The following is a 12,264-nucleotide window of genomic DNA, read 5'->3' on the forward strand; positions in this document are numbered from 1 at the left end:
ATGAGGGGAACCGACTGGGCTGGAACAAGCCAACACAATGCCCGATGCCGCTATTAGCAACAAGGATGATACAAATAGAGCCCTGCTTCCCTTCATTATTACCAAATTTAACTAGCCCCTTTCCTTCTATGTATTGCAGCTGGAATCAATGCTTGCTGCAGGTTGGTGACAGACTGACAGCAAAAGAGGGCGTGGACCATTTATACGGGAAAGCAATGAGTGCGGACCAAAACCAAGGTAGAGATTTTAGGAAACTGTCGCTAATCTTCAGTCAAAAAATTAATTAAAGATGGAGTTAATTACATTTACAGTTGCATTAGAGTTCCTTTTTATGACCTCTTAGAATTAATGGTGCTATCCGTTAAGAGCATCACAAGCTCACCTGCTGTTTTCAAGTATAGCAGTTTTCTTTCTCGGTGGACAATTTTTTCCCCTGGTAATCAATGATATTAATGGAATCCATCGTGCTTTCATAAACGATCCAGATGGATTTGATGGGTTAAGGAGATAGAATATTAGGAATATTCATCTGCCTCCCATGTTCAGAACAAAGCTACATTTTCCAAAGGTTTACATCCAATATATTCACAGAGGAATGGAGAAGTCCAGAAATCTGATAATTCTAAATTTCTGCCATCTAATTAGTGAAAGTTGCACTTTTTAAGAAGGCTTCTTCACCTTTTCCTCTCCAGTAGTTTTTTTTAACCATCAACAAGTACGGGTCTTGTTCCCTTTGAGAATTGCTATATAAATTTACTTATGTGTTGCATAAACTTGCGTTAAGTTTATACAGCAAGCCTGGAATAGGCAAGAGCAGAGGTTGTCCGGAACAGGCCAACAATGCTGCCGAGTATAGTAATACACGTAGTTGATAGAAGTGTAGTTGGTATTATTTTTTAAAATGTTTTTTATTTAAAAATGTATTATAATAATATTTTTTATTTTAAAAAAATAATTTTTGATACCAATAATTAAAAAATATTAATTTAAAAAAAAACAAAAAAAAATTAATTACAATTTTAAAATCCAAAAACAAATGTAACTTTGTAGATATTTCCTATTGAGAATCCTTTACTGTTTATTCACTGTGCACTAAACACTCTAATTACTGTGGACTTCAACAGTGATTCAGCCTTTATCTCTTTCACACGGGTTCTTGCCTCATTTTGTCTTTGTCACGTTCTAATTTGTTCTGGCTTTGTCTCGCTGCGTGGCGCGCCTCAGGGGTTTGTTGTGTCATGATCAGAGATCGGTTGGCTCTGTCTTTCTCTCACTGTGTGGCGCGCCTCAGGGGTTTTTGTTCCATAATCAAAGGCTTGATTTGGGTTGTTTGCGCGCATGGGTTGTTTGTTGAGCTGTTTGTTTATGGTGTTTCCAGCGGCTGGGTCGCTTGAACTTCTACGCAAGTCAATGATGGGTTTTGGTGCCAGTGATGTTTGTGGCTTGGTCATGTCTGATTTTCAAAGAAGTGGACCCATAAGCATGATTGTGCATTGAACATTATGTTCACCTGGCAGGGTTTTGTCTATAGGACAGCATTGGAGAAGCTGCTGGTTTCCGGGTTGGATTAGACCTTTGTTTCATCTGGACGAAAATTTTTGGGGCTTTAACTTAAGTGTTTCGCTTTTTTTATTATGCTTTTTTGGCTTTTTTACTGTGACGAGATCTATCTTTCACGCTGTTCTAGTTTCGTCCCGTCCTGTTTAATTGTTTTTTTATTTGGCTGCCATGCTTTTTCCTTGGGATTCCTGCTCCTTCACATCATTTTTTTTTCTTAGGGAGTTTCTTGCTTCTCTTCTTTGTTTTTTAGGGTGGTTTTCTTCTCTGAGGTCTGGTGGTTTGGTGTTTGATTTTTTTTCCCTTTTATGATAGTCATTGTTCTTGATGAGCTTTTTTTTTTTTTTCATCATAACCTCCACTATTTCGGTTTTTTTGGTTCTGTTGTTGTGTCCTTTCTTGATGTTTTTTAGCGTCGTTTCACTGTTTCGAGTTTCTTTCATTGAACGTGCAGGCTGAAGTTCTGTGCGTCGTTCCACGAAGGAGCTGGTTAGCTATCTGTTGGCTGGAACTGAAGCTTTTCTCTTTTGGTGCTCTGTCACAGTTCTTGCTTGGTGCTCCTCATTGTCCCTGTTTTTCCTCTAATTGTAGTTTCATTTTAATCTTTTGATTTTTTCTTTCAACTGTTTTTTGCCGGCTGCTCCTTAAGAGAAGTCATTTTATTTCACCATTAATGCACCAGATAATCTATCAACCTGAGAATTCAGACTTTTAACTAAAATTCATTTCAAGATCTGAGCTTTATGCAGGTTTGGATTCTAGAATCAACTTCTCCTCTCACAAGACAATTAGTTAACAGGAAACAATTAGGTAACCGAGGCCTCATAACTGACACAATTAAAAGTTCTAGAATTAATGGTCGTTCCTGTGAAAAACATTAAGAAATATGTTATTTACCAATTGATCCGAGCAAGAGTGTGTCGCGTTTGGATTCCTAAACAAAATGGCATAAACAGCAGCTTTAATTGCCTCTTTGTAGATCAACAAGTTCGTTGCTTTTTCATAAGTTAAACTGTTAAACTATTCATAATATTTTTATTTTGCCTTGCAAATTTTATAAGCTTTAATTATTTTTTGTTAATTTTAGACACTATGTTTTGCTTATTATAATTTGCTGTAAAATTAAATGCTGCGACTTTAATTTGCTTAGGCCCTACATTTTAAACAAGCACTGATAACACATTTCCTTTATAATTTTTCACTTATTGATGAGTGTTCCAACTTGACTCTTAGTTTTAGTATGAAATTTAGTTTATAATTCTATATCATACAAGCAATATTCCACTGTATTATTTGAGAAAAAAATGTATTACTTTTATTTCTAAATCTGTTATATTATCTAATTCCATAGTTAATAAATATATTATGTGACCTCATGCAATCAATTCATTGCATTGTCGTCTCTTGCATTACTACTTTTTGACATCTCATCGTCTTGCTCAATTCATTCCAACATAGAAATAAAATAATTACAGGGTGATGCAATACAAGGGTCAACAAAAACTAGATATGAAGGTGAATTTTATGAAATAGAAGGCTTTTGAAATACATTTCATGCTTTTCACATACCTTTGTATTTTGAATTATAATTTTGCGACTCCTCAAAATAATGCCTTTTTAAATCTGTTGCCTTTCCTAAAATTTAATTCAAGACATATATGACTCATTTAAACATTTAATCGCATTCTTCAATTTAGACCTTTTAATTTAGCTGCATGCTTATAACCATTGGTACAGAACTTTCTATGACCTATCTTGTCTTTTGCTCCCTTCAGCATAGAGACTTCTCACTCTAACATCTTTGACATTTCATTTAAATTGGATCCTGCACATGTGATAAGTCATTAAATTAACAATCTTATCCTGTTGACAGCAATATGGTGCAAGCAGGATCACTCACCACCGAGATCATTCAATCACAAACTCATGCTTCCATTGAAAGCAACACTCCAGCTGAGCCACCTGCAAAAAAATACTCGCCTGGCAGTTTCATCTACTTCAAAGGTTTCACCCTTTAACACATTCCTCACCTTTTTTTCCTCAACATTTGTCATTCATGTTATTTTTTTTTTTTATCTATTTTGTATCTAATGCATACTTCTTTGTCATTAAACAATGGGCAACCTAGCCATTATTGGCTCTCTTCAGTGGCGGAGCCACATAGGAGATTAAGGGGGCAATTGCCCCCTTAATATTTTTTTGATTATTTTGAATTGTTTTTGAATAATAGGTATTAATTTGATTGTTTTGAATAAATTAAAGGTTATATCATTTTCAATTGAATTGATTACAATATGGAATTAAATTTTTTCACGAGATGAACAAGCAAACATTTCAATTGTTGTCAGTGAGTAAAGATTGATATTTGCAAAATTGAAGGTTGGTTTTTTCTTAAAAAAAAAAAACTATTTTTTGTTTTAAAAAATGATTTATCATGATAAATTTAAACTATCAATCCTGATCCATATCCATGCATTATGTACAGCATGCTACATGGTAATGGGGTGTAAAATGAGTTTTGATGAATTGATGTGTATTTTATTATAAATTTTATATGGAAGATTTACAATTATTATGAAACTGAACTGAATTTTGTTATTATAAAAATTTAAAAGAGTAATTATAATGTAAGTTTTCTTATTTTAAAAGTATTTTTAAATTAATTTTGCTTTATGAGTTAGTATATTTATTTTGAATTGATTTTTAATATATATCTACATAATATAGTATTTATTAATTAATTTGACTCTGACTACGCCACTGGCTCTCTTCACCATCATTTCCTGCCGCACCATCATTTATAATCCAATTAGATTTTATTGCTGTATTTCTACTCTTTGTTTTTCATTTTTGTAATGTTCTTGCAACAAATCATGATGTCAGCTACCCACTAACACTCGAAAAAACACATGTTTTTTCCATTTTCATTCATTATATTGACATGAACACAACTCTGGTTCAGCAGGGCAGTAACAATATGTGTGCTTCATTGCATGATATTTCTCAAGCAAATTTTGTTCTTACCTGTTAACACAAATATTTACAAACATGCATCCCCTGAATATATCCAAAGTCCAGACATGCTTTATGTTCCACTGATCACTTTCATTTCTTTGATGCACATATCGGTGTTCCTTTCGTCCGCAATGTTTTTTAGTAATTATTGATAGTCATTCTCTTTTATCTTCCATTAATATCTCCCTTTAACTTTTCCACACTCAATGCTGGGAGACTAACATGCAACCAATGTGACAAGAATTCTGCAAGCCCAAAGAAGAAAGTTACTTGCTTTGTTGTCGGGGCTTGCAAACCTGTTTGCTCATCTCCACTTCATCTATTTTGTTATTAAAATATTATGAAATGTATGTTGAAGGGCTATTACTTTTGTTTGAATATGAAGGAAGGATTTTGCTATGCTCAGAAATCTCCTTTGCTCAATGTTTTGAATCAACTTTTTCGTACGTTTAAGATTATTTTCAGCGACTTAATTGAAATTTAAGTGGATGCTTTTCATTTTTACTTTGTTCTATTGTTATCTATTGATTGAAATTGCCATCTTTATTCAATTTCTGAAACCATTTGCTATTACAGGAAATAATTTTATTATCTGCCATGTTTATGTCTTCCTAGAAAAACTATAATTAAAAACCCGCTGCATAGCACGGGTTAAAGGGCTAGTGGTGCCACTATGCCATGAAGAAATAAAATTAGCTCCAGCTCCAGCACCAGCACCAACAGTTGGTGTACATATCGGATTGATGTTGTTGTTGAAAAAGTTGATGGGCAGCATATAAAACGGAGGAATGACTAAACACAATCCATTTGCTCATCTTACAGATCCCATTCCATTTGGCAAAAAAATTGTATCAGCTTGTTTTTCTTATGCTCCTAAAGGATGTAAATGGGTGGCGCGCATAGCCTAGCCAAGAATGCCCTTGTTTCAGTCTCTCTTTTGGGGAGCTTCTGATGTAGTCTTAGTATTATAGCTTAGTCATGTATAACGAGCTACTCCTTTACTTCATTGTTGAGTAGAGGTATAGAATTCATGGCATGAAAATGTTAATAGAACAAGATAAAAAAGCGCAGCTCAAATAAAGAAAGAAAGATAAGCTGAAGCAACAGTCAACAGAGATGGCCAACATGCACGACTGATCTGCAGCAAAATACAGCAGAAACCGGGTGATTAAAACAAAGAGATGAAACAAAAACCCAAACTAAACCAGATTTGGGTACTGCAAATCACCAACCCGAAGACGAAGACAGCTAAAAACAACTCGAGCAAGAATCATCAGCAAATCTGCATCTAAGCTTGCAGAAGACATGATGCTGAAAAGAACAAATGCAATCTGCACAGAGAACCTTTAAGGCATCCAACCATCACAGAACACAGGACCTTCAATGCACCGAAAAACATAGCACTGAGAGGAAAAATGAGCTGCAGCAGCAGACCAGACCATATGGCACATGAGACACTGAGATTAAATCATGTGAAAAAATGTTGCAAATGGAAGTATCATCACAGGAAGCAAAACAACAAAGATCTATAACCATATCCATATCCAATAAACAAGCACTCACAGGATCTGAATCACATTCTTCTTGAATCAAATATCAAAAAGCATCCAAATTAGCACTTCCAGAAAATAATGATATAAAACTTTTGAAGTTTAAGTGATGAAACAAGATGGGGGCTGAATGACAGCAGCTCTAGCACCTCTAACAGCACATAGGGGTTGGAAGCAACTACAAAGACCTCATGAAGCATGAGAATTAGATTGAGAAACCACAGTACTAGTATACCAAGCAGTCTTAGACAGCAGAAACACCAAGAATCGCCAGGACCACGAAGTAAAGAGATATCCACAAAACATGATGCATAAGTAAAACAATCAGATACCGAGTGAGATTGGCATGGTGGGGAATGGAGGGGGGGGGGGGGGGGGTGGTTAAGTGAATGCTAGCTGTTGGGTAGCTTGATGACACTGCTCGTACTTCTTTCTAGTTAGTGTCCATGTACAAGTAATAAATAAAAGAAATCAATATTAGCAGCAAATTGCAAACATTAGCCAGTAATACAGTAAATTTATATATATATATATATAGAAAGAGAGAGATAGAGAGATTAAAATAGCCATTTTATTAGCTTCAAACATATGTACAAAAGCATGCACCTGAACTAAAAATAAAAAACACCATAGCCAGCAAGCTAGAAAGGGCATCACAAACAACACATTTGCTACCACACCAAGTCGCATCTGAAAAGCTCCAGTTTGATCAAATTGTGATTCAGTTGGTGTTTGACTTGTTTCACTTTTTCTTGATTCTACACAAAATTTACATGCTTGGATGAGCCTGCACACAACAAATAAGCAGTCAATAAAAGAAAAGAGATTAAAAAATTCCTATACTAGTTTGTGAAAAGGCTGGTTTGTCAACAAATAAGTAAACCTTACCCAGAAGCTAATTTTGTAAGAATCTTGATCTACCCTTCCTCATCCTCAGAGTGAGACACATTACTTGAAGTAGTATCTGACTCTACTTCCTTTGAAGTCAACTTTAACTCCATCATATGTGCAGGTGCACCTATAATTGAAGAAAAACAAGAGTGTAATCAGCAATGTAGCACATAAACAGAAATTAATGTTCTTCAGAAACTTGTAAGATAGCAATCAAACACGTCAGTTTTACAGTTTACTGTGAGAAATGCCTCGAACAACATAAAACCAAATTGGCTACATCAGATGATTCAAAGATAACACAATTCATTTGTTTTCAATTGTTTATATAGCTTCCTCAATATATGCAAAAAAAGTGCAAGCAAAGAGGCTCATTTTGAAGACAGTATAAATTGATAACATCAATTGAAGATAGAACACCATCACTCCTCACTCCAAAAATCTCAAATTTCTAAGTGAAACACTCAAAATACCAGACTTTCTTCCTGTGCATGTCCTCTATAACTTAGCAGAGCAAGTATTTTTGCAAGGAAAGACCAATCATCCAAAATAAAACGCACTAGCAGGCAGTTTTCAAAGCAACCATTTCCCAAAAAACATCAACAATCGAAATAAATCACATTCTTTCAGATCCAAAATAAAGCTACAGTACTAACCATCTCCAGTAAGTAACACCAAACAACAATACAGTCATTTTAACACAAAAAAAGACTCAATTTTGCAATACACTCATAACCAAATTATCCACAACCAATTGATCGATCAGTGATTTTGAAGGGAAAAAAACCCACATTACAAAATCTTATATACAAAAAAAGCAATCAGACGGTTAAAAAAAGAAACAACCAGACAAAGAAAGTACCTTTAACAAAGTAATCAGAGGAGGGCCATCCTCTAACAGTAGTGGTGGAAAGGGACTCCTCATCGGACAAAGGATTAGCCAATTTCTCAACGAGATGAGCAATCCCAAGAGAGCCAGATGTAGATCTAGGAGATGGGACCCAGTAAGAAGATCCGGGCAAGAAAGGTAGCCAATCAGGTGCAGCACGCCGCACAATGATCCGATGGATTGCATCTTCTAGCTTTCTAAGCAAGGGGTCGGTTGACGAAGAGGCAGAAGAGGAATCATCAGTTTCTGATGGACTGTTGCTGTTAGGAATGTTTGATTGTGCTCTAAGGGTAAGCAAACGAGAAGAGAATCTCGTTGGTGATGTTAAGCAATATGTTTTTGTTAGAGAAACAGAAAGAGAGCGAGCCATCAAAGGATGTTTTCGGTGATACAGATACAGGGAGATTACTAAGGAAAGATTTTGGTTGTGGATATTGAAAAGAAGAGAGAGACAGAAGGACCCGGAGATATATAGAGAGGTGGAGATGCTTGGTCGGTATTTTCTCTGATAGTGACATGTTATTGTTCATTTTGATCCTTTATTTTAATAGCTGTGTCGCCTGTATCCTTCTGGCTTAAACTCTTCACGACCCTTTTGAGGCAGTTTCTTGAATGTTCCAATGTTGCCCTCGACTATTGAATATGTTTTTGCGATTTTTAATTTTTTTAAGACTTTTAATTTTTATGTGGGATATTAATATATATATATATATGGAATTTAGAATAAAAAACGAAATAAATATTTGAACGGAAAAAGGTTTATTTTTTAGTTATGGTGATAAAGGGTAAAATCAAAACTTTATTTAACAATAGGGATAGTATTGAAGCATTTGAAACTAGGGGGTGAAAGTGAAATAAGGGCTGAAATGTAGTTGTCCCTATACTGAGTTTCAGTTATCCTCAAAGCTTTGGTGTATTTAATTATTCACACGCTAATAAGATTCTTGGTCTCTTACTTATTAAAGAATTACAGATTCGCCCGTTTTCTTTGTCATAATTAGCGGACTGGATGTTATTATTATAAAAATTAAAAAAATAGACTGGTTATAGTTAACGTTTTTAATATGACCATTAATCAGAAATCAGACTATGATTTCTCATGACAAATAACAATAATTGCGACATCCATCACCACTATTAATTAATTAATTAATTAATTAGATTTATATGATTAGCATATAAAATAATTCTTTTGAAAGAGAGATAGTGTAACTTTGAGATTAAAATGATAATAGTTTATTGTCCTCGATATTCACTCATAAAGATAAAAACTTTTTCTGGATTTTAGACATATTATCCACACTTAGATTCGTGTTTTTTTTTTTTACTCGCAACTTTTTTTTTAATTAAGATTAATTATTGATTGTAGGTGCAAATTTAGGCATGTGTAGGTAGGATCACCACAAATTTATTAATTAGTCATAGCTAGCTAGCTAGCACGCACCTTGTAATATCTTCCACGCTAGGACAAGGTGATAACATTGTAATCGCAACAAGTCCACTCTACAATTTGAACTTTGAAGGCGGCTTTTGCTCCTTATTCCTCTAAAAAACAAGAAATCATAGGTATATCTTGCAGCGGCTTCCACTCGACTAATTAACAAACTTCTAAATTAACAATCATTAGTGGTCATTATATTAATAATTAATAATTACAGCACTTAAACTTAAAAATATATAAAGAGTGATTTTTTTAATTCTAAGCTTTTAATTATTTACCATTGAACTACCTATTAAATGATTAAATTTTTTTTTCTTTTAGAATACGGTGGCTTCTAAAAGAAGGGTTTAGTGTTTTTTTTTTTTTGTATGACTTGAGATTTTTATGTGTTAATTTTATATTTTTTTTTAGAGAGAGAGAGAGAGAGATTACAAACCTTGTCTGTGATCTTTAAAAAAAGAAATTTAAAAAAACACTCTTCGCCACAGCTTCTTTCATTTTCTTACAACCTCTTCGCTCGCTCTAAAACCATGATCCCAGCCAAGATCATGAACGAACTATATGTATAATATCTATTAAAAATATATATATAATATATGCAAATCTCACATGCGTTGTTCCAGTGAATTCATGGGAATTATAGATGGTCATGAGAAATCCGTTGTGATAATTTAAGGGTCTAATTAACTTGCCCTGGGTTTGGGCCTTGGGGGGTGAGAGTGGCTTGATCCAAGAGGTGGGGTTTTCTTTTGATCGGCCCATCCAAACAACTAGCCTTCGTGGGCTCTAGTTAGTGGGCTTGAAGTTCGACTAGCCCACCAACAAATGGATAGAAACTTCCTTCTTGCTGTTCCTCCCCCGGAAATTCGTTGCTTCTTTATGGATAACATTACATTAATTGGTTATAATCTAAAGGAAGGAGGAGGTTTTACTCTTCACCAAACTCTGTTTATTGAAATAGTATTTTACTTTCTTTTTCTTCATTTTTAATATTATATTTTTTTCCTCGTTGTGTTATTACACTTTCATGCCATAGATTGCTAGTCTTTAACCCGGTTTGAGTTTTTTGTCTTATTCATTTACCTTTTCTTTTCATTTTATTCTTTAATATTAGGTTGATTAAAAATTAAAATTTAAAATTTTTTTTTTTACTTTCTATGTTATTTTAGCTTTATAACACGGGAATAATTTTTAATAAATTAACTCAGGTTGTTTTGATTTGCTTTCTACAGGAGTATTTTGGTCTCACAATCAAGATCACGGGTTTTTGTTTATTTAACCCTAGTTTAACCATGTTATTTTTTTATTATATTTCTAAGAGATTTTCTCGATCTAATCACTCAAATCACGAGTCCTTCAATATTGAATTTGTGTTTTACTGGGTTGTTCTTGTCTCGTGATTCAAGTCACTGGTTTAGCCGGTTAACCCAATTATTTAGGTTTTATTTATTTATTTTTTTCTTAATTTTATCATTTAATATTATATTTGATTAAGAATTAGACTTCAAGGTTTGTTTTAATTTGCTTTTTACTGGGCTGTTTCAACCTTATGTCGGGGGATAGTACTTGACGAGTTAACTTGGGTTGGCTTGACTTGTTTTTAGTGTTATTTTTTTAATTAATTTTTTTTTATAAATTTCATTGCTTAACATTGGATATGATGGGAGCGATTGAGAATTGAATTTTGTAATTTATTTTAATTTGCTCTATATAAGGTTATATTAGTCTCATAACTAAAATCATGAATTTGATAAATTAACATGAGTTAAATTAGATCATTTTTTTAAAAAAAATAATTCATGAGGTTATCTCGGTATGATGACCCGAGATCATAAATTCGACGGATTAACTCGGATACTTTTTTATGTTATTTTTTTAATTGATTTCTTTTTTATCCCATAATTCAATATTAGGTTGAATGAAAATTAAAATTTGTATTTTGTTTCGTTTTACTTTCAATGAGATTATCTCGGTTTTATAATTTGGATTGCAGATTTGACATGTTAACTCGAATCGTTTTTTATGTATTTTTTTAATTTCATCATTAACACTATATTGATTGAGAATTAAGTTTTATAATTTATTTTGAGTTGTTTTTCATGAAGTTATCATAGTTTTATAATCTAAGTTGCGGATTTGACATTGAACTCAAATTAACAAAAATCAATTTAATACATAACTATCTTAATATTAAAAAAGATATTATTTTAATTTTTTTTAGTCATACTGTATTTTTATGAGTTATATGAATTGCTCTTGGTTCTATAAAGTTAACCAAATTATACTAAATCAAGCCTCTTATGATTCCTATATTTTTTAGTTTTCACTTGAAAAAAATATTAGCAATATGTTAAGTTTTGTTTTTACGTTTTAAAAACATTTCTGAAAAAATTTAATTTTTTTTTATTTTTTATTTATTTTAAATTAATATTTTTTAGTATTTTTAGATTATTTTGATGTGCTGATATCAAAAATAATTTTTAAAAAATACAAAAATATAATTTTAATATATTTTTATAAATAAAAACCACTTTATAAAACAACCCCGCCGAATTTCCGAACAGCTGATTAAACCTTTACGCTAACCTCTCTGGATCCATCATGATCAATTTTGCTGCACACCTGCGCTGTTCTTGTCATTGACATGGTGTCGTGGGTCCACCACTCAACGTTATTCCTACTCTAGCATTGTTTTTCAACATAAAAATCATGGCCTTTCCTCGCAACATCACAACACTAATAATGTAAAAAAGAAAAAGAAAAAGAGCAACAGTAATCGAGTATTTTCAATCGTAAAAACACATTTTTTCTCCTGTTACTACTCCAGATTCAAGAATAACAACACTGTTACAGCTTGATTTCTTAAATCAATATTATATTTCTTCATATTTTATTTTTTAAAATATAAAAAATTATTTTAA

The 12,264-nt window shown here is 33.0% G+C and overlaps 1 protein-coding gene and 1 long non-coding RNA gene across 6 annotated transcripts; one reads left to right on the forward strand and one right to left on the reverse strand.

The window, feature by feature from the left end:
- The first annotated feature begins 1,036 nt into the window (after positions 1-1,036).
- LOC127905686 (uncharacterized) lies at positions 1,037-6,040 on the forward strand. The gene is made up of 2 exons (XR_008059980.1): positions 1,037-3,561; positions 5,188-6,040. It is a non-coding gene; the product is annotated as an uncharacterized LOC127905686 (long non-coding RNA).
- On the reverse strand, positions 5,631-8,357 carry LOC7497780 (uncharacterized). 5 transcript variants are annotated; one of them, XR_008059979.1, is made up of 5 exons: positions 7,876-8,357; positions 7,011-7,140; positions 6,729-6,909; positions 5,805-5,992; positions 5,631-5,710 (listed from the first exon to the last, which is right to left on the reverse strand). XR_008059979.1 is itself a non-coding variant. In XM_002311868.4 (3 exons), exons 1-2 carry the CDS (start codon positions 8,270-8,272, stop codon positions 7,040-7,042), a joined length of 498 nt encoding a protein of 165 aa, XP_002311904.1. In that variant the 5' UTR covers positions 8,273-8,357; the 3' UTR covers positions 6,674-6,909; positions 7,011-7,039. The 5 variants fall into 5 exon arrangements, 1 of the variants encoding a protein (XP_002311904.1); XR_002983517.2 differs by having other exon boundaries at positions 5,805-6,029; XR_002983516.2 differs by having other exon boundaries at positions 5,631-5,992.
- Positions 8,358-12,264: the final 3,907 nt, after the last annotated feature.

This window comes from Populus trichocarpa, chromosome 8 (assembly GCF_000002775.5).
Source record: "Populus trichocarpa isolate Nisqually-1 chromosome 8, P.trichocarpa_v4.1, whole genome shotgun sequence".
In the NCBI taxonomy this organism is placed as follows: Eukaryota; Viridiplantae; Streptophyta; class Magnoliopsida; order Malpighiales; family Salicaceae; genus Populus; species Populus trichocarpa.